This window comes from Oxyura jamaicensis (genome assembly GCF_011077185.1).
Source record: "Oxyura jamaicensis isolate SHBP4307 breed ruddy duck chromosome 9 unlocalized genomic scaffold, BPBGC_Ojam_1.0 oxy9_random_OJ106417, whole genome shotgun sequence".
NCBI lineage: Eukaryota > Metazoa > Chordata > Aves > Anseriformes > Anatidae > Oxyura > Oxyura jamaicensis.
In genome coordinates this window covers 15,356-43,034 of record NW_023304180.1, presented here as the reverse complement: position 1 = coordinate 43,034, position 27,679 = coordinate 15,356, and the positions used below count along the sequence as shown (strand labels likewise).

General features: G+C 51.4%; 3 protein-coding genes across 3 annotated transcripts; all 3 read right to left on the bottom strand.

The window, feature by feature from the left end:
- Window positions 1-202: 202 nt before the first annotated feature.
- Window positions 203-17,650, bottom strand: LOC118157663 (ubiquitin-conjugating enzyme E2 G2). The gene is made up of 6 exons (XM_035312076.1): window positions 17,532-17,650; window positions 12,811-12,846; window positions 12,676-12,721; window positions 7,297-7,415; window positions 4,081-4,221; window positions 203-2,231 (listed from the first exon to the last, which is right to left on the bottom strand). Exons 1-6 carry the CDS (start codon window positions 17,572-17,574, stop codon window positions 2,119-2,121), a joined length of 498 nt encoding a protein of 165 aa, XP_035167967.1. The 5' UTR covers window positions 17,575-17,650; the 3' UTR covers window positions 203-2,118.
- On the bottom strand, window positions 4,231-27,065 carry LOC118157661 (pituitary tumor-transforming gene 1 protein-interacting protein-like). The gene is made up of 8 exons (XM_035312075.1): window positions 26,877-27,065; window positions 25,760-25,812; window positions 24,669-24,777; window positions 22,964-23,066; window positions 22,797-22,862; window positions 22,452-22,498; window positions 22,174-22,219; window positions 4,231-5,935 (listed from the first exon to the last, which is right to left on the bottom strand). Exons 1-7 carry the CDS (start codon window positions 26,965-26,967, stop codon window positions 22,176-22,178), a joined length of 513 nt encoding a protein of 170 aa, XP_035167966.1. The 5' UTR covers window positions 26,968-27,065; the 3' UTR covers window positions 4,231-5,935; window positions 22,174-22,175.
- On the bottom strand, window positions 18,263-21,577 carry LOC118157664 (small ubiquitin-related modifier 3-like; the record flags this gene model as incomplete). Its single annotated transcript, XM_035312077.1, has 4 exons — window positions 18,263-18,974; window positions 19,716-19,787; window positions 21,077-21,205; window positions 21,392-21,577. Coding segments are annotated over 4 exons (450 nt in total), but the record flags the coding sequence as incomplete, so codon positions are not given.
- Window positions 27,066-27,679: the final 614 nt, after the last annotated feature.

The following is a 27,679-nucleotide window of genomic DNA, read 5'->3' as shown; positions in this document are numbered from 1 at the left end:
TTTGAAATATCAACTGATTGCCATCATTAGAGACAAGGCCTGGAAAGCCCAAGCCACTGCGTCAAGTCTTACACATCTCTAAGCAACCCTGGGGGGTTTACTTGCGTGACAATAAACCCTTCCCCTCCACTGACCCACATCAGAACTGGACTCTTTTGACCGTTGTTTGCCCATAAAAAACACTTACTGAAATACACCGGCATACATTTATAAAAGGAAGAAATACAATCACTTTATTTTCAGTATACAGACTAAATCCCACTGTAAAATAAAGGTAACGAGTGAACACACGTAAGTAAAATACTCCGCGCTTAAAAAGAGCCCGGTCTGGCCACGTCTGCTGAACACATCGTTTGCTGCGCGGCGCAGAGCTCTCCAGCATTGCTTCCAAAAGCGTTTGAGGCACTCCCAGGAGCTACACTTCAACTATCACAATCCAAAGAACCCCTCTCTCTTGCATACAAATGCTACATTTCCCTGTATGCCCTGAAATACTAGTTAGGTACAATATTATCCCTTCCTCTCTGCTCCCAGGTGATGGTGGGTCCTCCTCGCACCCTTACACCAAGGGGAGAAGAAATACTTCTAAAGGGAGGTAAGCTCAGCAAGTTACAGCAATACAAACTCTTCAAAGGTGCAGAAAGATGGCATACTGTGATCTGCAGCACATGAATAGGCGGCACGGACAGCGAGGCGTAAATACAAGTTCTACCCACACGCATGCAAGCAATCGCCTCCGTGAAGCTTTCTGCACAGCGTAACTATGTCCACAGCACACGCTTCTCCTGGAAAAAAAAAAGCCCTTCTTGAATTTAGCCCATTTAAAGCAGCCAACAAAATCTGATTCCACGTGTTATCGATGGCCGTGTTATTGCTTGCAGTAAGTTGAAGGAGATTTGGACTTAAGAGATCCGGTTGCGAAGCACAAAGGTCACCAGCAGCCCCTCATCAGTTTCCCAGCTCATCGCAGCATCTATTTCCCACAACCCGCACACCAGACTTCGGCTACAATACTCTGCAGTTTTAAACAAGCATCTTACCATCCTCTAGAAAACACAACTGAGGTTTTCTCTGACTCCTATTTAAATACATAAGAGCAGTCAGCATCAAGTGTTACAGTTAATTGTACAAAATTCACCACATTGGTTAGCGAAGGCTCATTCACCTGAAAAGCAGGTGACCTGGGCTATCATGGCAAAGGCAAGTCATGCCTAATTTTCTGAGCAGGTATTTCATGTTCCCAGTGGAGCAGGCACGTTCCCACTGAATTGTCAGGCTGCAGATGACCCACCTAGCCACGGTGAACCTGGCCAAAGGTGTTTAAGAATCCAGTCTTTGTATCTCGCGCCTCTAATTGAACGTAAAGTTTACATTGAATGTCTTCAAGAAGCAATAAAGTAGTTTTGGGATTTCTTCGAAGAAAACACTGACTCAAAGGCTTGATACAAATTCACAGTGTAATGTAGGAACACCAGCCTATTCCAGACCACTAGCCAGTCGCTGGTAACGGCCACCAAGACCTTTTAAAAGTCACACGGTGCAAAGCCACTTTCTACATTAAACCACTCTGACTACAACCTTGTTTTACAGCCTCTCTGGCGAACCACACTCTTCAAATCAATTTGAAATGCTGCCTTTAGCTTAGCAAGTATCATAAAATTGACAGATTATTTTCTGCCTACTGCCGCTCCAGGTGCAATACTGCCTGTGTGACTGTAAAACTAATTCTCCTGGCAGGTGACCTAAAACAGCGCCGTTCTCAGACAGCGGATTGGCAGAAGTGGGCTGCAGATTGCAAATCCTCCGAGCTTTCCATACCATGAAGTGAGGTAGCAACAAATAGCCTTTGAAACAGCACTGCCCCAGTATTTCTCCCTAGCAAGAAATCCCTTTCCCCCACAATTTAGTGAGTAAACTAACTCCCACTCTAGTGAGTAAACTCTAAGCCTCTAGGCTTCTCTGGAGCAGCAAAAGCAGAAGAGAAATGGGAAATAAATAATGAAGGATAAGAAGTAGTAGCCCAATAATTTTGCAAAGATTTCCTTTTTGGTACCAGCACTGAGCACTGCTCTTTTTCAGGTGGGGAGAAATACAAAACACTGCAGTCTTTCTGTGAGCTTAAAGTCCAAGTGACTTCTGCACAATCTGCTTGGCAATTTTGTTAAATTGTTCTCTGTCTTCCCGCCACATCTTGGAGGCATCTACGTTGGCTCCACTTTCATCGTTTGGCTCTGAAATGAGAAAGAGGGAAAGGTGGTGGGCAGGCAGGCAACTGAGCAAGACCCTCTTGCTCCTTCAACATCGCCTCTGCGCTGCCGCTTTGCTGCGGCTCGGGCACGCTTCCCCTGCTTGGGATTGCTGAAACACCATTAAAGGAAATCCAGCTGTGGGATTCCCAACCAGTTCTCATTTAAACGATCACAAGAGTGTCAACAGCAAGGTAAGAACTTGTTTTTTTAGGCGAGAAACAAGTGGCAGAGAAAAAAGACAGTTCTATTTTGCTTATGGTCTCAGCCCCTGAGCCCCAGCACGCACATGGACTAACGTGTCGCCAGTAGCGCTGTGAATGGTTCTTAAGACTGCACAGCGCTCCCTGCAAAATATTTTTTCTGGTTCTGCGGCTTCACAGACACAAAGCCCTCACGGAGCGGAGCAGGCCACCCAAACAGGCTCTGTTACTTTTTTGGATGGTTTGTTCTATTTAAAAAAAAAAAAAAAAAAAATCTCCACCATAAAATACTTTCATTTCTGCAACATCTTTCATCCGAGGATTTCAGAGTGCTTTACGAAGTACATTAAGACCCTGTGACTCAAACACTTCTTTTGTGCAGAGGTAAGCTGAGGCACGGGCTCTGTCCAGTTCACGATCAGCACAGAGCAGGACAGCTGTCACAGGATTACACGGGTCACGCAGAACATACTCTGCCCATTTTGCTTCATACACTAGTCCAAATCCAGCACACCCCAGTTCATGGCAGCCACCTTGGGCTCCTGTTTTTCTCAACACAATGCTGATGGTCCACCCTGGAGCTCCAGCCGTCAGGACAGAAGATGCACAAGTCACCCGGTTCGGTAAGATGGGGCTTGCGCTGTCGGCAGAGCCACAGCTGAGAACTTGCCAGCAGCCTGGAAGAAGCTGACAGGTGATGTTTTTGGCTAAATCCTCCGAAAGACACAGGGAAAACAGGATGCCCCATCAGAGATCAAGAGACTAGATGATTCTCCAGCAAAGCAGTCCGGGTAAGGCTGGACCACAAGCCATGCTGCTCCTGGAGGCCCCAGGGAGCCCAGCGAGGTCCCCACCGGGCAGCTTCCCAGCAGCAGGTTACTATCCTGAAGCGCATCTAGTACACGTAAGAGCCCTTTGTGCTTGCTCTTTGTTCAGCTTTGCTGCTTCTAAAACAGTGTCATCATTCAAAACTGACTCTCAGGGACATGCTTTTTTCCTTTTCAGGCAGTTCAGTGGCTCTCTGTGGAAAAAGATCCATCTTTTGGGGAGATGTACATGAGAGATCTGATCCACAGCCCTTGCGGGACTGAGGGGAAGCCACTTAAGAGGCTACAAAAAAACGCTTACCACACCCCTCTTCTCAAGAAGGCTTCCTTTATATCTGGGGTGGCAGAATGGGGTATGTTTCCCATGCTGGCAAGCTAACAAACAGAAATGGAGGGAGCTGGCTGGTGAATCACAGCAGCCATGGACTCCTATTTACCAGACTGATTTGATCTGGCTGGTAACCCTTCAGCTGCTAAAACCAAATCCATGAAGGCTTTGCACAGGAGCAGCTTGAGCCTCAGGACCCACTGCCTGACCATCAACCACCCTGTGCTTGGCTGCTGCTGACCCAGAAGGAACGCTGTGCCGTCACTACAAAGCTGGAAACACTTGTTTACTAATTCAGTCTGATTTTTTTTTCTTTTATTTTAAGAGAATAAAAAAATATGAGGGCTTTAAGAACTCCGGTTCCTGCTGAGCAGTTTAAATGTCTTTTATCAGCTTAACATCAAAAAGCAAGGAGAAGCTCTAGCTCTGCAGCAAGAAGCCATCCGAGCTACTGCTAATAAAACAACAGTCCTTACCTGCCAGCATGCTAACGACTGACAATAGGATCTTTTCCACGCTCTGCACAGGACTCCATCGCTCAGCACTGCTCTCATATCCCATGGGATCATCCCCAGGAGCATGAAGAATAGAGATGCAAACTCTCCCGTCCGGGTAAACTGCCCAAGAAGTACAGAGGATTGATTGTTACTTGGAGGAAACACTTAGCCTCTCCAGCTCTTTAGCACAGATCAGTATTTGGACTTTGCCTTCATATGACTGAAGCTAAAACTTCCCTTTACAAAGGCAAGATGACACAAAAGTTGGAAGACAAAAATCTAGCAAAAACTTCCTTAAACGAGTTTACAAACTTGGGTCGTCTTCACCAGGAGAAGCTCTCTGGGAGCGCTCAGATCACTTAATAACCAATGAGAGGCTCCTTTGAAAAAAATAAGAGCTGCAGCCTGGCGGAACAAGCCAAGTACTGAGGCACACACAGCTCCAGGTCAGTAACCAGTCTTAAAACAAAGGGTAACAGCCTTACAGCACTGAATGTGTGCTGGAGTCCTCCGCTGGACCATGACTGTAAAAAAAAAGTTAAGCCAACATGCTCTGCTGCAGCAGGGAGACAAAAGCGGTAAGGTACAAAGGAAATAATTACTCTTATTTGAGCATTACCCAGCTGCAACCACATGGATTTGCGCCGCTTTTTTGCACTTTTTGCTTAAAGCTCAGCTGCATGAAAGCTCACGGAGGAAAAGTAACCTCAGCTCAGGACGTGGGCATCTTCCCCTCCCAGTTTTAACCTAAGCAACGCGTCCACCTCATACAAGTCCTCCTTTTAGACACTGGACTCCACTGACTTGATCATTAGGACAAAGCAAAGTTGATCAGGCAGCACAGAGAAAATGGGAGTTTGAAATGCTGCTTTAGAAACTTGGTAGAATCCTACGGCATCCCAATGAATTACAGCTTCACCCTGGTACTTTCGGTGCTTCTGCTGCTCTGGTGACCGAACCCATGCCACTGCCAGGAAAAAACAAGTGAGTGACCACTGGAAGCAGTTGTGCTAGTTTCCAGTTCCTTTCACTCAACCAGCTAATGTCTGTACAAGCCTGGGACATGTAAGCACTTTGGAAGGCTTATTGTATTTACACCCCCTCCTGCAGCCCCGGGCTGAGGGCTGGAGCTGGTCTAACCATAGCTGGAAGAGATGAAAACAGCATGTGCTGAATCAGCACTTCTCCCTGCAAGTTAGGAACACATCAGGAGAAGTTAGTAAGTAAGTTAGTTAGTTTCATGTTTTTTTGTGGCATCTCTTTTAAAACAGTTGGATGTCAGCAGCATAAACAAGGCAGAAAAGGCTGATTCCAGTAAGACGTCCACATCTCCCACTTTGTCACTAAACGGTAAAGCAAGATTTTCAATTAATTGCTCCTTTGAAGTTATCTTTGCCAAAGCATCCATGAACATTATTTTAAGCAACAGTAGCTCTGTGATGTCTCTTGTTCCCTCTGCGTATAACTCAAAACTGCAAGGATAATGGAACAGACTTTTCGAACACTTTTCTTCCAATTTCCCAAAGGACAAGGAGCTGTCTATCATTTAACAGAAACAGAACGGAAGCCTGGCTACCAATTTCTACAGGCTTACTGGGTATAACCAGCCCACCACAAACCCACCTGGGAAGATTCAAACGACTGCCTCTGGAGACCTTACATTTCCATTCACATGACCCAGTCACGGAGCTTTAAGAGCTGAGGACTGTACATCGTCTGTGCGCACCAACCCCAAAAGGCAGTGCTCACGCGTGGCACGGCCGCTCTGTAACAGCTCAGGGTCAGGCTGCTTGGGCTTCTCTGCACCCCACTCCTGGCTGTGCTGCAGGCTGGGCACACAAAGCAGCTCCAAGCAGAGATCCTCAAGCCAAGCCCAGAGCTGGACCTGGACCCAGAGCATTGCCCGGACACAGCCCAGCCCCACCAGGCAGTTTGGGTGAATTAGCCCGGCAGGAGCAACATGCTGACGTGACCGTGCTGCTTCCACGTGCCAGGAGCTGCTGCAGACATCAGAGCTACAGAGGTGATGCCAAACTGCCTCAAACACTTTCGCACAGGTCCGCACTGGGATGTGTAGATAGAGGTCTTCCACAGGAGAACAAAAAGATGGGTTTGTTTGTGGACTGAACGGGCAAGAATCTGCGTCAGTAGTGTTTTGAGAGGGGGAGAGCAGAGGAACTTCAAGAAATTGCAAAATTCCTTGGAATGGTATGAAGTAAATGGATGCCCAGCTGAGATCAAGACTGGTGTTACAAGTGCAGGAATATCAGCTGAGAAGGAAACACCAGGCAGGAGGGCAGTGCTTGCCTTTTATTGCTCTCAGGTGGCACAGACCTAATAGCCAAGAGCACAGATCCAGCCCATCACATCTGGGTGATGACAAACAATCTTTACACAAGCCACGTTGATTTAACAGACGTACTAAGTAACAATTTTACCACAAACACCAAGGCTGACTCCAGAAAAGAATGCTCTGTGCTGTGAGAAAGACCTTTATGCTTTTACCTGTCCAAGGAAAAGAGCTGTTAGTTGTAGTCATTGCTACTTTGATTCCTTCTTCTGAAGTCTTAAGAGAAATACAGCTGAGATATTGTCAGTGCTAGAACTGCAGCAAAAGGGACAGCAAAAAAATCTTTAATATTAAAAGCTTGCAAATGTGCCAGCTGCTTGGACAGAGCACTGCCAATGTCAGAACGATCACATCGGAAGTGTTACAAAATCCTCAACTTCAGGTGAAAAAAGCCATGCTGCCAACTAAAGCTGCTTCCAAACTTTGGTCAATATGAGCAGGTTTTCACTTGTTAAAATAACACAGAACTACTTAAATACAAGCTATAGTGCAATACTGGAAAGAGTCGGTATTATTTTACTAAATCCCACATTGTGTGCAAAGCATTCATCTTCAGGCTATTTATTTATTTTACTCAGTTATGAGGATGCCTGGAATGACCTTCACGGCAGTGAAATTGTTGGAAACTTTACTGGACTGTTTATTACCAACAGGTATCTAAGGATTAACGCGGTAAAGGGAGAGCGACCCCAAGAAAGCGCAGCATTGCTGTACAGCTGAACGCTCCTACGGCACAGCTGGGAGTGCCGCTGCTGGTAACAACACCAGCTCTCCCGCTGCCAAAGCCGTTTCTTTAAGGTGCAAAAGCAACCCGTGCCCCTTATGTCCTGCTGCATCACACTCACTGTTTGGATGGAACATCTCGCACGTGAACCTCATCTTCGGAGGACTCAACGGATAGTCGAGTGGGAAGCTCAGAATAGCAGGGAAAACCCCGTACTCGAAACAGGTATCTTCAGGACCCCTAGAAACAGACAAAAAGCTATTCACCCAAGTTTTATATATTTCTTTCACCCAAATTCTTGTCTAGTGAGATGCCTTAGCTTTGGATTATATCATCTGCTCCAGAACACAGAGAGTTAAAACACTCTCACCTCGCACTTAAATCCAAATACAGGGTTTGGGAGGGAAGGGGAAAAAAAAATAAATCAAAGCTTGCACACTAAATTACTAGGAAGGTCACAACATGGCTTAATTAGCAGGGTGTGTCTGGCTATAATTGGAGTATCTGGCTCCAAGGCATGTTCCAGGATTTGAGTGTCTGCATGTCAAGAGAAAGCAGAGGCAGGTGTGGGACTCCTGTGCCTTTGAAGATACTGCTGTGCTGCACAGAGAGAGATGTCAAACGCTGCAGCTTGAAAATAATTGAGAAAACCCAGGAGGATTCAAACTGCCAGTATCGAGCGTAACCACACACAAACACTTCACGCCATCTGATGCAAAAAACACAGCAGTGGTTTGTAACAATAAACACTCAGCCCAGGGACTGTGAATGCTAGGTGCAGGACAACCATGGTTTTTTTACAGACCTATGGTATTTAGTTTTCACTCTCTCAAACGTACACTGAGAAGAACTTCATCAAGGCTCCTGCATGAAACATTCCACCATGAACACAATAAGGAAATCAGAGTACAAATTCAAAGGGCAATCAAGAGAGAATATGAAGACAACTATTTTGCCTTCTCTGCACAAAGCATCTTCGGAAGGTAAGCAAAAGAGTGTATTTAACATGATTGATTCAAACTCGGTGAACCATCTGGAAGTTATAAAGCAAACATGATCTCCCCTGACTGGGAAGATCATGGAATGAGCTTCATCACTTAAAACCTTAGCCAGGGAAACACATGCACTGCACAAAAAGCTTTTCAAACAAGGATTATATTGTCTGGGAAACAAAGTTTATGAACGTATTTATGCCTCCACCTCCCAGCCTGCAAACATATTCTCCATGCCAGAAGGAAAAAAAAATTCTAAGCCAAATGGTCAAAGAGTCCTTACAGCTAAGGCTGCACTGGTAACCTGCAGGAAAAAAGCAAACAAACAAAAACAAAACCAAAAAAAAACACTGAGACTAGCAAAACCTAAAGCCCGAAGAAGTTAAACTTTGGGATTCAACTCAGTTTGGGTTTGACTCAGTTAAACTTTGGGATTCAAAAGACTTGGCTAGTCAATAAATACAAGACTAAAATGTTTTAAACCTGTACACTTACAGCAGCAGGCAAGATTAGAGACACGCACCGACGCAGAACGAAAGCTAACCCATCTCAACCACTGCCGTTCCCTCTCTCGTCTTTTCCATAAATTTAGCCAGGATCCAATATTCACATCTGAGGATAAACCGAATGCATTTTTTTCATGAGCATTTTAATTCCAGCTGCATTTTGAAGGCTCATTGTTGAACTTCTGAGGGTATGTACATACACGCATTGAAAGCTGGTGGGTGTCTTATGTTCTGTTTTGAGAGCAAACACACAGCCTCGAGGGCTCTTCTGTCAAATATGTTAACCCAACAGGCTCCGTTGCAGGCCCTGTAATAAGTGAGCAAACTGCTTTTGTTTTTAATCATTCAGCGCTGCCGGGATCAACTTCAAAGAAATTATTCGAGTTAATCCAAGGCAGCATTTGCAACTATGGAACACCCAGGACAGCGCCACTTTCAACTCACAAAGGACATCACCATGGCCAACAAGGCACAAAGTACAGCATCTTCTGTAGCACTGCCACCTGCTCTGTGAAGATTTCAAAGCACACCACACTTGCAAAGCCTCCATGACTTATGGTATGATTTCCTCTGAGCTGCTACGCCAGCCGGAGGCCAGACTACCGGGTACCCGATCAGGGTTCCCCCAAGAACAGCTCCAGTGGCATCCTTCCCTCTCAGCAGAGAGCCAATAGTCCAGCCCATTAAACAAGCAGTGCCTTAAGCAGTTCTTCTGCTTTCTCAGAAAAAAACTGCTTGAGGCACTGCTTAAGGCACTCATTCTGCACAGCTCGGGACATAAATCTCTAAGAAATACCTCATCCTAAACCTGGTTAAACAAAATCCTGTGAGGTCTGCGAGGCAGGCGGTCTGCATCCTTCCCCCCACACAATGCTACTCTGCGGACTTCACTGAAGGGCTGGGGCACCACTTCTCCTCCAGCACAGTGTCCAGCATCCTCCCAGCCACCACAGCACTTCACCTCCATCACACAAGCCATGTAAACTTACTGGGAACTGACAGAAACGGTTAGGTTGGAGGAAACTCCGAGGGCCATCAGTGCCCACATGGGTTCAACCCTGACTCGGTCACTGAGCACGGTGATGGCAGCAGCCTTTTCTGTCCTGATCACGCTTTTGGTGCTCTCACAGTGCGGCTGCTCCCAAGCAACTGCAGCAAAGAGATCTAAGCAAATTCAAGAAACTAACAAAAAGTTGCATTATTCCTGCAGCATCGGTGCTACGGATGCTGAATCCAACACCAAAAAAAACATTATTAACAACTCTGTCAGCATAACATGAAAATGAGAAACTCTGAGCTCTGTGAGTTCGATGGTACTTGGGCAAGGGGAAAAACACAGCGGTAGCGTCTGCCAAAACAGGAGGGAAAAGCGCATTGACAAGGACAATTAATTCTATAGCCATGGTTTCAAGTACATTTGTGAAGGGCTTCTTATTTGTAAAAAGAAGCTGGAAAAATACCAAAGCCCAGTCGTCAGATGCTGAAAAGGGGAATTCCACACTAAACAAGAGGCATAAGCCTAATTACAGATCTAATTACCTTCCTAGAGAGGGTTTTTATAAGTTTGCTTCAATCTATATAATTTCTTTTTCAAGCGATCTTTAGGCTAACAAAGTTCTTTACAATTATACATTTTTGTGTCTTTGGGGATAAACTTTAATACCAAGGCAAGCTTTCCTATGCCAACCAAAGAGGACCAAACTTCGCCTTGAAACATGAAATTCATGAGCTTGCACAACACAACGCAGCCTGTCGGACCTCACGCAGTGCTAAGGTATTGAGCAGCATTATGATAAACCCTCTCGACATGCTGGGGCTATTTATCATCATGAATAAGTCATCCTGCTGCAAAGACTTTGTTTTCATAAATATTCTAATCCAGCTCCTGTTTGATGTCTTATCATGAAGGTGCATTTCACACCAGGTTCTGAACCTTCACTACTGGGAAAAATTATCACATTGTGTTTGCAATTCTGGATTTAATACATAAGCTTAAAAACTATTCTGTCATTCCGTCATGTCAGTACAGCCTTAACATTTACATTTAACATTTATTCAGCACTGCTGCTGCAGGCAAGAACACCGGAAATACAAATTATTATTACCATTATTTTAAAAAGACATTACATTTTTATTTCATTTTATCTCTGAGCCAAGCTCTTACATCAATCCATTAATCTCTGTAACGTTACCCGACCCACCTCTGGATTGATAAATGGGTGATGTCTTTTTCCCACTTAAGTCTCTGTTTTTTTTCCCCTGTATTTATTTGTGATGATGTACTCTAACTTTATAGAAACTGGGTGGAGAGAAGAAAAAAAAAAATCTCTTTTTCATTACTATGCTACTTACCTACCTTTTGTATTCCATCTGTCTCAAATTTAAAGTCAACCTTACTTTAATTACCTCATCTGCACTTCTTTCAATCCCACAGTCTAACGCAGCACATTTGAGATTACAAAACATTCAAGAAGATTATCACAAAAATGTAAACAAGTCATTTAGCTTGCTTTCCAGATGTACTCAAATATTTTTACTAATAGAGTTTTGTAAAGAGATGAAAGTAACCCAACATGTTTAGAGTAAACATGCTTCTATTGTACCACAGCTTCAGAATTTAGCAGATCTTAAAATATAATTCTATTATGACACACACACAATACAGAAACCAAAAGCTCCTCCGCCTCTCATTTTACGCTGACAAAGACCTGAAGCTCTACACTCAGCACTTTAAAGGGCTTTCAAGTTTGCAGGCAGCTCCTCTGTTGTTTAAGAATTTGTTATGGGAAACATCAGAAAAAAAAATATTTTCTAGGTAATGAATCAAATACAAAAGTACTTCTGCGTGTCCCCCAGGAAAGCTCTCATCAACCACAAAGTCTCTGCTGCTAGAAGGTATGGATGGACAAGAATTTCCTTCCACATGCCAAGAAGCACATTAAATTCTCTGGGATTTCTGAACTCCAAGCTACGCACAACTTTCTGAACTGAAAGTAGGTACTAGAAAATACGTGTTTTAGAAGAGCGCTAACTACCTGACAGAGAAACAAGAGAAAGCTTCGGCGGTTGCCTAATGTGAGAGGTGTGGGCTGCCATAAGCTACCTATTTCCCCAAAAGGTGTGCATCTTCAGGGGACCGAGCCAGCAGAATCATGACCTGTTTGTCCCAGGATGTATTATTGCTGTGATAAGCAGAGGCATTCACCAGCTCCTCATGTGGATCTGCCAACAAGCAGCGTTCATTCAAATCTCCACTTACCAAGGCCTGAAATAATCAGGAGTCTCAAATTCACAAGTGAGTAGGATCACCCATGCAGCCAGCTTTTGCGGGATAGGTGACACACTACAGCTCGACAGCCTTTTGCACTGCTTGCAGAATCCACAGCGACCAGAGCTACTCACCAGCAGAAGAGCTTATACACAAAACCGCTGCGCGCAAGAGCAGCTGATTCGGGACATTCACAGAATTTTAAAAGATTATTTAAGTTTGTGGGTTTTTTGTTTGGTTGTTTTTTACTTCAACTGCTTTATCAGACCGATTACCTTTCACTTCTCCTACAATAAATTTTAGTACTAAGTAATTTTAGACACTCACCTTTTTCTCCTATCGCCGATAATCTGCCTGTTTCACTCCACTTCATGAGAAAACCTGTCCCGTATTTGCAGTTGAGCAATGCTCCCAACGGGTCTGTGTGATCTACAAGCAATTTATGGTTTCCTACAGTGTTTGTGTATACACCGTATATCCAGTGGAGCCCAAACAATGATTCCTTTAGCATTTGCAAGTTATACATGCAAAGGGTTTCTTATTATGACACCTGCACAACGAATCATCACTTGAGCGCAACACTGCCTCTGCCCAACTGTTTAAATTCCCAATATAATTCTCAGCTTGGATCTGACAAAAAGTTCCCAGCCAAAAATAGGACATGGCTGATGTTAGGCAAAACTAGTAAGATTATTATTTTTTTATTTTTTTAAAACATTCTTCTATTAACTCACATAATCAGAGCTTCCCACTCAAAGAAGTTCTCTTCATTCATAGGACCTGTCAAGAAACAAAACAGAATGGTGCTCAGAGCTACCAGAAGGTGAGGCTCCAACTTGGCAGCGCACAGACTCCGCTCAGCTCCTCACCTGCTACAATCCCTTCTGGTGGGTTCAGGGTCAGCTCTGTGAAAAGAACAAACAGCAGGAGGTTAACACGACCAGCAAGCATGAGCGTTTCAGCGAGTGTTGGGGTCACCATGGCTCAGCACGGAGGCTCCACAGCAAAAACCCTCTGGGAAAAACCTCGAGGAGGAGACCATGGGACGAATCGTCTGGACGTGCTGTACTGGGCAAGACTCCACATCCAGCAGGCCCCAGGATCTCACTGGTGACAATTTAACTTTGCCATGCAAGACGATTTTCTAAACAAAACGATCACAGAATCATAGAAAGGTTTGGGTTGGAAGGGGCCTTAAAGCCTCTAGGTTAACCCCCTGCCCTGGGCAGGGCCCCCTGCCCCCAGCCCAGGCTGCCCCCAGCCCCATCCAGCCTGGCCTTGGGCACTGCCAGGGATGGGGCAGCCACAGCAGCCCTGAGCAGCGCCCCACCGCCCTCTGAGTGTAGAATTTCTTCCTAATATCTAACCTAACATCTACCTTTTTTCAGTATAAAGCCATTCAGGAACACACTCAACCAACGTGAAGAGAACACAGGCTGTCTTCTCACAGCCCCTTGGCACCGACTCAGGGTAACAAACCCCAACACACACACAGCTCATCGAGAGCATCACTTCCCAAGCAGTGGCCCATGGGCTACCAGCACTCACAAAATAACCACAGAAAACTCCCCACGCTTTCTCAGGCACAAAAGAAGAAGTACACAGCCAGGGAAGACAAAAAGTCCCGAACCAATAACCAAGAGGCTTACCCTAATTACTGCTAGGCTATGAACAAAAGCTGCAGGTGATGCTGCACAGAACAGCATACGGATCTTTGCCTGTCAAGGAAAACTTACTGCCAAGGAAAGATGGCAAAATCTGAGCTCACCCAGCTTGCAGTTTGGCACAAACCTTTGGCACAAACCTCCCTGATTTAAGTTCAAAGAGCAGGAAATTGGAGGTCGGTGTCAGGGTGACACACACCCTGAGCACCAGGACAGGGGCATTGCAGAGCTGGTTTTCCACCCTGAGAGCGGGTCTCCAGCGCCCTGCCTGCAGATGTTTTTCGGCACACAGAGAGAGATGTCAAGCCGGGGAGCTCCTGAACTGTGTCTATCTATTGTGGGGCACTCTCTTTAAGGAAAATAATAATAATAATAATGGATATTTCCCGATTTCCTTTGAAAACCTGGGGAGCTTCGCTGTTTCAGCCCCTGTGCTACTGGAGGCAGCATCTGGCAGCAAAGCCAGGGGGCTCTTTACGGTGCTCTCCCTCCGAGAACAACCAGGGCAATGGGAAGCAGGAGGCAAATACCAGTGAGCAAAGCCTCCGCAGTGCTGGAAGTTCAATTCTCCACTCCTTCTCATCCCTCCCCTTGGGGACAGGTGAAGGAGGTTTCCATCCGGGAGGACCGGAGGCAAAGCACCGGCAGTGAGCGGGCACAGGAGCTCTGCCTGGGAAGAGCTGCTGGTCAGTTAGGAAGGAAAAGGCCCTTCTACATGTGCACGGTCACACCCTCCCGGGTGATTTGTTAAAAGCTCTCTCTCTAAAGGAGATCGGGAGCACTGCTTTCAAGAACTACAAAGCATGACCTGCTCCAGCCCTGCCACTGCTTCTAAAACAGAAGCCAAACAAGGGCAATCCTAGAGGAATGCTGGGGGGGATTTTTTCTGATTATGGCAGCACGCAGCAAAATGACCGCAGTCGGTGGTTGTTTAACCTTTCCCTGCAGAAAGCCTCCTGAGGAGTTGGAAATGGAAGTGGCCAAACACTGGAACAGGCTTCCTAGAGAGGTGGTCGGTGCCCTGCGCCTGGCAGCGGTCAGGAGGCACCTGGACAGTGCCCTCAGCGATGTGCTTTACCTGCTGGTTACGGTGGGGCGGCTGGAAAAAAGGATAAAGATGGGAAACCAGAAGAGGAATCCTAAAAACAAACAAACAAAATAACTTTGAAGGGCCAAAGGGGAAGACGGAGAAAAGTGTCTGTGGAGAACAAAGGGGCAGCAGAGGCACGAGGAGAAGCAGAGGCTGGCAGGTTAAGACGCTGGCCATTTACACATCAGCAGAGCCACTTTGGGGTGTCACAGGGAGTCTGGGTGGCTGGAGAGCCTTCTGTTCACACACATGTGGTGGGTGCATGCTGGAGGAGCCCGTGGCAGCGCAGCCCACCAACCGATGCAGAACAATGTCTCTCTTCAGCGCTGGGAGCACTTGGAGCCGTTTCCAGCTTCGCATCCTCCACAAGGCATCCCGTTTGGTTCGCGTGGCGGTTTTGCTGCACACAGTCAGGGGGTTCGCGTCCAAACCCAGACACAATGAAGTCCCAGCTTGCAGCAGAAGAGCGAAGCCTTACTTGAAAGCTTTGCTTTTAAGTCGAGTCTGAATGAAAGGCAGAAGCTGGCACAACCGGAGCGCAGTGCTTCTGCTAGGGACTGGGGGCAGATCTGGGTGCTCACACCACTGATAGCTCCCTTCTCATTCTGGTGCTCGCTGGGGAGTACAGGCTGACACCTCAAACAACAGGAGAGCTGAGAACAGCTCTACCTTCTTGTCGGTGGGGTTAAACAGAAGGACTGACTGTATCACTAAGAGAGAAGTCCAGCAGCATGCCTGCTGCAAGCTGTATCCATTTAGCATGTCCCCAGGGTGACTGAGCACACAAAGTTCAGCAAATAGTACAGGCACGTTCCCTCAGCACCTGAGGTGCCTGAACCCAGAGCCCTGCTTTGCAAGAAGCCCCGTTTCCTTCTCTCCTTTCGACTCACCACCCGACCACACACGGCAGCCCTGTGCCTGCCACCTCCCTCGCACCCAGCCAGGCGCTGGTTGGGGGGCTCAGGCGCGAGACCCCAGGAAGGGCTCTGGCTGCAGGGGGCAGCTTGGTGCCCATCCACCCAGCCAAGGTCACGTCTGGAAGCAAGCTCTCGGACTCCAGCTCGAGCCTGTAACCCATTTTAGATTGAAAGCATCCAGATGGTGATAAGTTATCTTCATGATCTTGTAGCAAGGAAATGATAAAGGCAGAAGCAGCAGGTTCCCACCTCTTAAGTCTTACAAGCTCCTACTGAGACTGTATTTTTTTCAGGCTGTGATACTATTAAATATTCTAAATTTAGAATTAATAACAAAGGGATTATGGCCTTTCTTATACCTGGTTTCTGAAAGCTTTATCTCAATTAGTTTTATGATGCATAAAAATGCTTGAATAAATAAGAGACAGCAAAAAGTCAGACTCTAAACACGTAAACAACGTTCTAAACAAGGACAAAAAATAAATCTCATCGGTGCTCAGAGCCACCTTCCTTCCATCTCTGCACAGAAGGGAAAACAATGAGGTTTCAGAGCATCTCCCAGATGCAAGTAAGGCTTTTGGGTTCCAACGGGCTGAAACTTCTCCCTGCACCAAACATTTTTCACCCATGGTAAAAATAAACAGATTCAGAGATGCACGCAGGGAAAATTAAAGGCCAAAGCTTAAAGTGTGTATGCACACACAGAGAAGCAAAGGGGCCAATCCTCAAAGCCTTCCCCTCTCCAGCACTGTGCCGGCAGGGCAGAAACCAAAATTTCTCGTTTGCTTCTGTACCGCAGGTGTCCAGAAGCAGAAGCACCGTCTCCTCAGCCACCACGGCTGGCATTCACTTCTCACAGCACTGTGTTTTATTACTGTTGGGAAAGGGTTTGGAAAGGAAGATCACAAACAAGATGTTATCTCAGTTCATGATAAGCGCTACGTTGGGAAACTATGCAGAGAAGCCTCACGTGACGTCTGCCTGTAGCATTCATTAAAACTGGTTTCGATGCTGTTTATTTAGCATCACTCTCCCCTTAATAATTCATTCATACAGGACATTCAAGTTAGATCTCGGAGCCTCTCAGAAACAAAGGATCAAAAACGCTGCAGGGACTTACATAAGAGAAAAGACAAAAGCAAAGTCAAGTCTTTTGGCAGCTGGCTTCCAGGCCGGCGGCTGTGGACCACAGCAGAAATCTGCGGGTTCCTCGGGCGCGACGTAAGCACGCGTCTCACCTGCAAGGCGGCCCCAGGCCAGCTCAGAACGGGCCGTGCAAAGCTTTGGGTTGGAGTCCAGCTCTTACAGCCCGATGCCAACCTCCACCTACCAAATGAGCCTTTTTTCCCCGTTCTACCTCCTCTCCTTATGTAAAAGGCCAGAATCTGAAAGACCAAAACCAACTGGGCAAACGAAAAAGGAAGCTGTGTATCTTTTCGAAGAAACTCACCTTTGGACACCTCGCAAGCACACTAGGAAGCGGACCGCTCGCGCTAGCAGGAGCGCCCCAAGAGGGCCCCATCCCCGGGGCGCCCCGCAGCAGCAGCGGGCTCCCGGCTCCCTCTGGCGGGGCGCTGCGAGCACCGCTGGCTGACACGCCGCATTTCTCCAGCCGCCGCTGCCTGCGAGCGACAGCCCGTGCGATTTTTACACCAACAAGGCCACGCCAGCCCTCGCCGAGGCCTGGTTTAAACGCTTTCGCCAGCCGCTGCTCTGTGTTTGGGGTAACAAAGCCGTGTGACGGAGGCCTCCTTGGCCTCTGAAACGTAACCGGGCAAAAAACAAGAACTGTCCCCCTCGTCCGGGGCTTCCTGAGCGGGGCCGGTGGGGAGAGCCCCGGAACCCCCCGGGCCCCCCCGAGTTGCCGCTGCTCCGCGGCCCCGGCCGCCCCCACCTTCCCCCCCCGCCCCCCCACTCACGCTTGTACTCGGCCATCAGCCGCTTCAGCGCCGTCCCCGCCATGACTCCGCCTCTGTGGTGCGGGCAGGGCCCTCCCAGCCGCGCGGAGCAGGCGCAGAGCGAGCGGGGCTCCGGCTGAGGCCAGGCCGCTGTGGAGGCCGAGGGCCGGGGACGGGACCCGGGGGGTGGCGGGGACACGGGCACAGGGCTGCGGGGCGGCCCGGCCCGGCCCAGCACGGCCCCCGTGAGAAGTCGCTTGGCACGGACGTCCCACTTCGCCGGGGCTCAAACTCGCACGGACCCGTTTAAAGTTTAAGTTTTGGCAACGCAGTGGGAATTCAAAGCCTGGCTTGGTGTTTCGTTGGGTTTTTAAAAACCAAAACAAGCGTGTGTCCTCGCCTACCAGGTTCTCGGCAGCTCCACACACACAGCGTGGTGGCGTTACAGGCTTCCCTCCCCACTTACAGACCAAGTTTCTCTACCAAAAAGCAGCGTTAGAGAGACCTGCACCCACGTCTCTCCAGTACCCGCTGAGACACGAAGACACTGCTTCTGGAGACGTACAAACAGGAGCAGAAGAGTAGTTACGAATTCTGTCGGTCGTTTAGCAGACGGACGAGGTTGCAGTGAGAGGCTTCTCTTCATAAACCTGCACAACAAAACACCCCGCAGCTCTGTCACGAGCATTAGTTTGGGCCCAGCTGCTCTGATAACTCCACTTCTGACAATAATTCACGACGATTCTCATGACTGCATTAAAAAAAAAAGTATATTTCAGGCGACTTTTATCAAATCATGGTCACGCGCATGTAAATCTGGAATATTTCAAACTGACTCTATACTAAGCATCGGATCTGCACATACAGACCTCGTGTCATAGGCTTAACATCTCTGAAGGAACTGTTTGCAACACACTAAAAACTTGAAATCAGCATCTTTTTCCTTCTCTTAGGCATATTATAAAAGGAAACTTTTAAGCTCTTGATTAGCAAGAAAATATACTGAATTATTTACAAGATTAGAATTAAACAAAGGGGCAAGACCGACAACAGCCAGGAATGAACAGTCCATGTCTTAAAACATGGATGAATATTTAGGCCACAGGTTTAAAGAAAAAAAAAAAGTTAACAGCAGATAGACAACGTATATTACTTAATATGAACTTAAATCAAATTGGCCCAATTGAAAATATAGATTAATCCCTGCAGATACTGTTTTGACTTGCACACGCAGTACGTCAAAGACAACAAGCAATTTTGGTAAATGTCCTCTAAAGTTTAGAAGTATCCTCTGTGATTGGCATGTTCATTTGTTTACTATTTAATAGCAAATCCAAAACCAGATGAGAGTGAGGTGCGATGAGGATCCTTAAACTCCTCTTCTCAAAAGGATGGCACGTCTTAACACACTCCACCTGTCTGCTGTTGGAACACATCGATAGTGTCTTCATCTTCCATCTCCAGCTGTTAATTAACCAGAAAACACAGGACTTTAAATTCACAACCACACAGGTACAAAAGCGCTCGGATCTCTACCCCGACCAGTACCAAGAATTGAGCATTTAAGGTGTGACCTTAACGCTATGTCGAACCCCTTCCAGCAGTCTCTCCAGGCAGCATCGCCCCTGCAGGACTGCCCAATGTGTCTCAGACAGCTGCAGGCAGAGCCCGCTTCAGGAACCTTGGCCACCTTCAGGAACCTTGGCCACCTGCAGCACCCCCAACGCCAGAACAGGCTCTGGAGCTATGCCTGTCTCTCAGGCCATGCTCAGACGTTTACTGTCTTCTACAAGAAATCACCTCAGCCAAGTGTTTCTTCTATTCCTCACCTCAGGCTTTCTCAATACAAGAAGCTCCCCAAATTCTCAGCATTACCAGAGCTGACAGCAGCGGGGCATTTAGCTTCAGTCCTGGCTCTCATCAGGCCAAAGCAGAAGCGGGACAGAGCTGAAAACTCCAGCACCTCCCTGGGTTGCTGCCCACAGCAGCACTCGGCACCAGTTTGCTCAGCACCAGCGCTCAGACATCTTCTGCCCCCAACACCCATCGGTGACAGAACTCAAAGGGACAGGACGCTTTAGACAAATTATTTTGAATGAGCCAAACATGAATTATTTGAGAATCATCCTGATTCCAAAACCCTTTGACCTGCATGCAGCCAGCAAAGTATTTTATAGCAATTTCCAGTACACGTGTTTTTCGTACCTGTGCAGGTGTGTCTGCTTCATTGATCGGTTGTCCATCAAATCTGAATCTAATCTGCCTCATTGACAAACCCTGCAAGTTCAGAGCAGTTAGCGTGAGAAACCTCACTTCAGCTTTGGAATCCAAATAAAGCATTTAGTGATTTACTATCAGGAGAGATGTTAACAAAGGTAAGGCTGAAATGAATAGGAAACTTAATGCATCTACTGTGCTGCATGAACTGAGGAAGCAGAACTGTCAGGCAGCTGCTGTCACAGCGAGGACTCGATACGGAGCCACAGGTCTGGCACCCGGTTCTGACCCAGCATGCAATCCTGCTCTGCAAGGAACAAATACCAGAAGGCAACGGAGAACAAGTAACGTTTAACTTCAAGAAGGGCTGAAAGAATAAAGTGGAAAGCCAAGGAAGGAAGTATCATCCAGACGTGATGTTAAATTTGAAAAGAGATCAACCAGCGAACGGTTCTAGATAGCCTCGTAGGACATGGCAATGAGGAGGGCCAATTGTTTTTCGTGCAGGGAAGTACGAGTATGTGCAGTTCACTCAAAAGAAAACACTTCCAAAAAACCTAGAAAGGCTACCTCTTGGTGCAACTGCCTGCCAGCACCGACTGCCCATACCTGAGGCAAGTTTTTGACTCACGCCAGGCATTCACTCCCAGTTCTAGTCCTTTATCTTCTGACGAAAAGAGGAACCGTGAAGCATTTAAGGAAAAAAGAACTCCCAGACCACCATGCAGATTTTTACTTGCATGCTTTGTTAGAAACATGCTAGAGTTCCTAATGCGAGACGTTTACAGTTAAGTCTCGCTTTTAAAGCCTAAGCTGAGTTCACAACTGAATGCAGTTTCTAATCATGTGGTGCAGCCTTCGTTCCCTGCCTCAGTGAGCTAGGTCTTTGCTTTGCCCTCTAAAACTCTTGGAAACCCCTCTGCTGTCCAGCCTGCTCGTCCTTACCAACAGCCACACAAGCACAGAAGCTCTCCGTGCATCTCTGAGGACCCCTTGCATTTAGCTCATTCCCAGCCTGAGCAGACATACGCTGCAGCAGGCACAGGACAGGGTGCAACGTACGCCTTGAGGAACCAAAGAACACCACGTGTGACAGCAAAGGAGAGATGCCTGCAAACTGAAACTCGCTCCACACGCTCAGAGCCTGGATAAAGCACTCCCAGTGCGCTACAGGCAGCCCCGAGGGACTGCCAGCCTCCTGCCCGGGGCAGCCTGCAGCCACCTGCAGCACTGCCCAGTCGAAGCCGCGCAGCGGGCAGCAAAAGGGATGTGCGAGGAGGAGGAGGAGAAAAAGATCGCGAAAGAAGCGGTGCCAGGGGACAACCCGTCCGCGCGCACGCCGCCCGTACCTGCCTCTCGCAGTACGCCTTCATCAGCTTGCTCAGCGGCGTGTGCCTCTTGATCTTGAACTGCACCACGGAGCCGTCCTGCCCGGCCACCTTCAGGTTGATGTGGTCGTTCTCCGTTTTCACCCCTTCCTGCGGGGAGACAACGCCGTGAGAACACCGCGCGGGGACAGCGCGGGGCCCGCAGCCGGTTTCCCCCCCCCCAACCCCCAGGAGCCCCCCGGGGCCGGGCGGGGCGGCAGCTCCCGCCGAGAGGGCCCGGCCCCCGGTGCCCGGCGGAGGGGCCCCAGCCCCGCGCCCGGCCCGGCCCCGCCCCACCCCGGGCTTCTCCACCCCGACTGGGGGGGGGGGAGGGGGGGGGCCGGGAGGGGAGGGGGGCAGGCGGGCACGCGCTGAGGGGAGCGGCCCGCGCTCGGGACCCGCCGCCGCCGCCGCCAACCGCCCGCGAGAGCGCGCCCGCGCCTCGCCCCTCCCCTCCCCCCCCCCCGCGCCATTGGCCGCCCGGCCGCGTCACGTGGGAGGCGGCTGGCACGGGCGCGCGCACGGCCACGCGGGGGCGCGCACGGCGGAGGGGCTAAGGCGCTGCGCGCCCAGGCGGCTATGGAAAGTGCGTCACGGGAGGCGTGGTCATCGCCACGAGGGCGTGGCCTATCCCCAGCCCCGCCCCCTCCCTTGTCACGGCCCCGCCCCCGTCCCCGCCCCGCGCCCCCCGGCCGGGCTCGCAGCAGGCAGGCGGCGCTGGGGGCTGGTGAGCAGCGGGGCTTTAATGCGCTTCTCCGGCTCGCAGCCGCCTCCCCCGGCACTGCCGGGACAGGCCCGGAAAGGCACCGCGGGGGGCACGGCCCAGGGACGGCCGCGAGGGGAGCCCGGCACCGGCCCGCCTCGGCCCCAGCCCCCAGGGACGCGGCGGGGAGCGGGCCGGGCAGGGACACGGGGAGGCTTCGGCCCTCCCCGCGGGCAGGGCTGCGGCTGGGCCGCCACCGCAGCGGAGAGCGGAGCCGGGGGAGCGTCGGAGGGGGAGCGGCGTCAGCCAGCCCCGGGACCGGCACCCTGGCGCTGTCCTCCTGGCGGCTGGCAGCCGAGTCCCGCGGCTCTGCAGAGGCTAGTTGTCAAACTTGGCGTAGGGGTTCTCTTCTTTGAACAGGCCTAGGAGAGAAGGGAGACCCACTGAGACCCCCAGGAGCAGCTCACCCTCCAGCCCCCGCCACCCAGAGCTCCAGGGGACAGCTCTTTGTCACTCGCACGCCCCTGGCCTGCTCCCCTGGGGCTGCAGGTCCTGGTGTCTCTTCCCGGCAGACCGGCTCTGTCACCCTCCCATCACGGCACACCGTTACCGGATCTAGAGCTTAGCAGAAGACACCAGCACGAGCCACCGTACCGTATTTCCTTCGGATTTCATCGTGCCGCGACTTCATCTCTGCTCTCCTGCAGACAGGAAAGGAGCCACGGGTCAGCAAACAGCACAACAAAGCAGGAGGAGCTCCTGCCTCCCTCCCAGGCTGGGGAGCTCCAGAATCACAGCTTTGCCCAGGGCCAGTGCCACAGGCTCGCAGCCTCCCCTCCACAGACATGAGTGGGCCTCTGGGATTTTCGGGTGGATGCACACCCCCACCACGATGGTGCACCCCCAGGTCCCAGCAGGGGCCCTGCTCACGGTGCACACCCCCACACCAAGCACACCACACGGCACAGTGCGGCACTTGGTGCGGCAGCGTGGCCTCACCTCTCTTCCTGGCGCACCCGCCTCCGCTCCCGCTCCCGGGCTGCTCGCTCGTCCTCCTTGTCCGGCCTGGCAGAACGAACAGCCCGTCAACAACAGCCCACAGCAGCACCTTAGCTGCTCTTCAGGAAAACTGGGAGCAGCCCCCTTACTCCCCCCCTGATACTTGCTTTTTGCTCTTTTTCTTGCAACAGCAGCAGCAGCAGACACCCAGCATGATAAGGATCATTCCTCCCACCACAGACATTGCAATGATCAGGGCTTCAAAGTTCACTGCAGGATGCAAGGAAAGACATTTAGCACACAAATACACAGCTGCCGGGAAGTCGCAGTGTTTGGGCCACGCAGGAGCTCCAGTTACTGGACTCGAGGCATGCAGGAGTGCCTGGGGGAAAGCAAGACAGGCGTTATTTCTAGGTGCAATAGACCCAGACCCCAGACCCAAAGCGCTTTGGGCTTTCTTCTTGGTGTGGCTCTGGCAGCCAGCCCCACATCACATGCCCAGGCAGGGCATTTCACCAGGGATCTGGGAGAGCAGCTGGCAGCCAGAGCATCACCTCTGTCCCCAGGTCCCAAGTTGTCCCTCACCAGTCACCCAGGAACAGTCAGGTCCACAGGCTGATGTCCAGGTAGGGCTTTGAAAGAGCCAGCGTTTGAGAGCTGACTCAGCAGCATTGCCTTCCTGATGTGCAAGGTCAAGTTTTTATCTGGCCAGCTGCTCTGCAGCAAAACCAAAAGCCAAACACTGGAAATCAGCAGTGGCAGGCAAGACAAAGCTAACGAGACTGCTCACTCCAGAAGGGAGGTTTCTCCACCGGCACGGGTCTGCAGCAGCGCCTCTGGAACACGTGGCTCTGTGGGGTGAGCCCAGCCTTCGTGTCACCCCTGCCCTGCTCACTCCTCTGCCTGATAACAAAGGCTGGAGTCCCACACCATAAATGCAGGCACATTTGAGAGCTAATCTCCTGCAGGACTAATCTTCTCTAAAGCTAGTTCTGCTAGCTAAGGAATGTGTTCTTCCACAATGAGGCCTTTTATTGAGGCTACTCGCATACAAACTCGTATTTCAAGGTCTTACACAAGTCTCAGAAACTGATGTTCACAAAGCAGACATTCTCTCTGCGTGAGGTGTGGGAGCAGTTTTCCCTCTGCAGGTGAGGAACCCAGCCTCCGGAACAATAGCTCACTGTGACCACAATGCAACTTCCCATGCATCACAGGTACAGGTGAGAGAAACCAAGCCACATCTTGTTTCCTGATGCTTCACCACCCAACACCTGGGACTTGTCCCAGCACAAGCACACAACCTTGGTCTGAACAAGTCCTTTCTCCAGAGAGCCACCAAGCAGGAAACATTGCCAATTAAGCATCAGCCAGAAAAGCCCCTGGAGATGACTTGGCTCCAGGTGGTTCATGTGGTGCTAGTTCTGGAAGAGAATACTTTCTCAGGTGGGTGAACTCGAGGAGAAGCCACCTCACTGTGCTTCCTGTAGCCCCCACAGACCTGAGAGCCTGCCGGGGACAGCAGGCACAGCACCGAGGGACAGAAGCAGTGCAGGGAGCCACGTGCTGGGCTCAGGGCAGAGCGGCTGTTGCAGAGCTCAGGTGCGGGTGTGCTCACTGTGCACTGCGGAGCCGCTGCCCACAGAGTGCCCTTGGTCCTCACCACATCCTGAAGCCCAAGGACCACACCAGGAGCAGTGCAGGGGTTGCTCCCGCCAGAAGACGGGGCACTGCTCCCACTCACCTTTCTCACCTGATGCCCGAGGAGCCCCCAGTGACTTTGGTGGGTCACTGCCACACCGGCAGCAGCAGCCCTGGGCTGCTCAGCACCAACTGCTGAGGCCCAGCGCTGCTCAAGCCCCAGGCACTCACCCCAGCAGACTCCCCAGCGCGCAGAGCGGAGCTCGCACAGGTCGGCCGGTGGCAGGATCCGCCGCACAGGGTATGGCATGCACCGCTTGCTGCTGACACACCACAGGCACTGCAACACACAACAGCATGGTGTCACATTGGGCAGCAGCACTGCCAGGTAGCCAGGCTTCAGTCTGCTAGCCACCGCTGACTCCTGAGTGCTGGGGCTGCCCGGCCCAGCAAACATATCAGGTGTTCTGGGCCAGCGCAGCGCACAGCGGGTCCTTGCACCAGGAGAGGCAGGTGCAAGGAGTATGGAGTTCCAGAGCAAGTTAAGATGCTGAGAACATTTCTCCTGGCTTGCAGGAAAGCACTAATCAGTAAGCTCTGCAGTTCTGGGGGGACAGGAAAGCCTTTGAAACAAGGCATTTGATGCAGAACTGCTGGAACAGAAGATGTCCGTGTGCCCTCGCTCGCCAGCCCCAGCCACTTGGCTGCCCACAGCCCCCAGACTTCGCTGCAAGCTCTGCCCTGAGTCCAAGCCTGCTGACACCAAAGATGAGCAGCAGACAAGGCCCGCAAGACGGGCACACAGCTCTCGTCCATCCAGTGCCACTGACCCCACAGCCTGCTGGCCCACCCAACCCCACCACGTGTCCAGGACAGGGGCTGCATACAGCCATGTGATAAAAGCCAAAGGGAAACCAACTGTTTACTGGAAAGCCTCAGTGGGAAGAGACTCTGGGAAGAGCCTGACTTCCTGCTACATGCGAGGCAACCAACAGAGCTGGGTCCAAGCTGCTCCATCAGCAAGCACAGCCCAGCAGGCAGCCGGGTCCTCCTGCGCCCAGGAGACACACCTGCCTGCAAGCAGCGTCCTGCATTCCTCGGAGGAGCTCAGCAGTTCAGAGATGACTCAAGAAGCAGACAAGGAAGCTAGCAGTTCCTAGTGACCTCGCCCCAGAACGCTGAGGGGCATTTGTCTTCACTGCAATGGGCAGGGACGATGGAGCCCCTTCACCCCGAGGGGGAAGCAGCTCCTCCGAGCCACCTAAAACGTGTGCTGTGCTTGCAGCTCTTTGGGAGAAATTATGGTTACTTCTGCTACTCACCGTGACGTTCTTCAGGCACTCTTCACAGCTCCTGTTCGTGTACTGGTGGCAATCTGCAGAAAAGGAAAGGACACCTCAGGACCATGAAGAGCTTCTCAGCACACCCCAGAGCCTGCTCCGGTCCCTGGCTCTGCAGGGGCCCAAGCCCCATGGCACCGGCCACAGTGCATTTTAGCGCTCCTGTCAGAGCTGCCAGCCACCAGACTCAAAAGGATGTGACATCCTCGGTGTCTGACACCCTCAGTGTCCCCACCTACGACACCACACACCTGTCCAAGCCCCCACAGAGCCGCAGCTTGAGAGCACAGACATGGGGAAGAGGCTTGAGGCTGCGGATCATGGACCCGGGCCCCCTCGCACAGCCACCCAGCAGGCAGGGACAGCTTGTGGGAGCATCCCACCCGCTGCCAGCCAAGGCACAGCACCCCCAGCACCACCCCGACCCGGGGCTGCTGCAGGTCCCCGTGCTGAGCCCCAGGGGAGCTCCAGCTCCCCACAGGCAAGCGTCGGAGCAGGGTTGTGTTTTCCCTTCCCAGCTGGGAGGAAGCCCCAGCTGTGACCCGCCGCCCGTCACATGCTCCGCACGGAGCCCTCCAAACAACCAGGCAATTTATTAACGCGGCTCCTCAGATAAGGGCGTTTGTGCGCCACGGAGAGGCTGAGATTGCAGGCCCTGTGCCGCATCCGAGATGAGCTGGGGCACCATTTCTCCAGCCGAGGCTGGGCCACCTCCGACTTGTTGTTTACGGAGAGTTTCTGAACAGCCCTCTCACACCGCGGGACGCCATCAGAAAGCGAGAAGAGCGCCTTCACTTTCCATTGCAGCTTCATTAGCTCCGCTCTCCCAGGACCCCCAGCTCTGCTACCCCTGAACCCTGCTCTTACAGCCCCGGGGGAGCAGCCCGGGATCCAAACCCCGGGACTTGGCCGTGCCCTTTGCCACCACCGCGGCTGCAGCCCCCAAGGGACGGGGACGGTCCCGCGGGACCCCCGCAGCTCCCCAGCACGGGCTGCGGCTTCTACCGGTGCCGGAGCACGGGAAGGGGCGCCGGGCGAGGCCGGCACCGGGACGGACACGCGTGGGACCCCCCCCACGGCCCCGCGGGACCCCGCTCACCTCCCGCCGCCTCCTCCTCGCCCCGCGCGGCCGCGGGGAGCAGCGCCAGGGCCAGGGCGGCGCAGAACCGGAGCGCCCGGAGCGGGGCCATGGCGGCAGCGGGACAGGGACCGGGGGAAGAGGAAGAGGAGGAGGAGGAAGAAAGGGCCGGGGACCGCCGCCTTTGTAGGGCCGGCAGCGGGGCGGGGGCAGGCCGGGGGCGGCCCCTCGCTGCCCGGCCCCGGGGAGCGGCCCCCCCCGGGTGGGTGTCGTCGGCGGTGCTGGCCGGGCATTTGGGGTGGCAGCGGCTTCCCCAGGTTCTTTTATTGATTGCCCAGAGGACAACAGAGGGAAAACAAAACAAAAACACACACACACAAAACCACCCAAGCCTGTAGCTTGAACTGCCTGCATCGTGGCGCTCATCGTCTGCCCTCTCTGACGGCCCCACGCTCCCTCACACGCTCCCTTGGGAGCTGGACGGGCTGGAAGATGGTGACGGTCCCCCCGCAGGCTTGGACAGCAAAGGCACGACAGCGTTAGGCCAGCCAAAGCACGCAGGAGGTGGGCACGCAGGACATTTTGGCAGCTCCTCTGGAGAAACGGGCGGCCCCGCGAACATAGCGGGGTGTCGGGACCTGGGTGCCCCACCAAGATGTGGTGCTTGAGGCCGGACGGCAGCAGGCAGGGCCACCCGAGCAGCCCCAGGGGCCTCGGCCGGGACCAGAGGTGCTGCAGGTATGGCAGGCATGGTGCTGGGGACGTGCCCTGATGCGCTTCCCAGCTTTTTCCCTTCCAGAGCAATGCCCCGCAGCCCGAGCCAG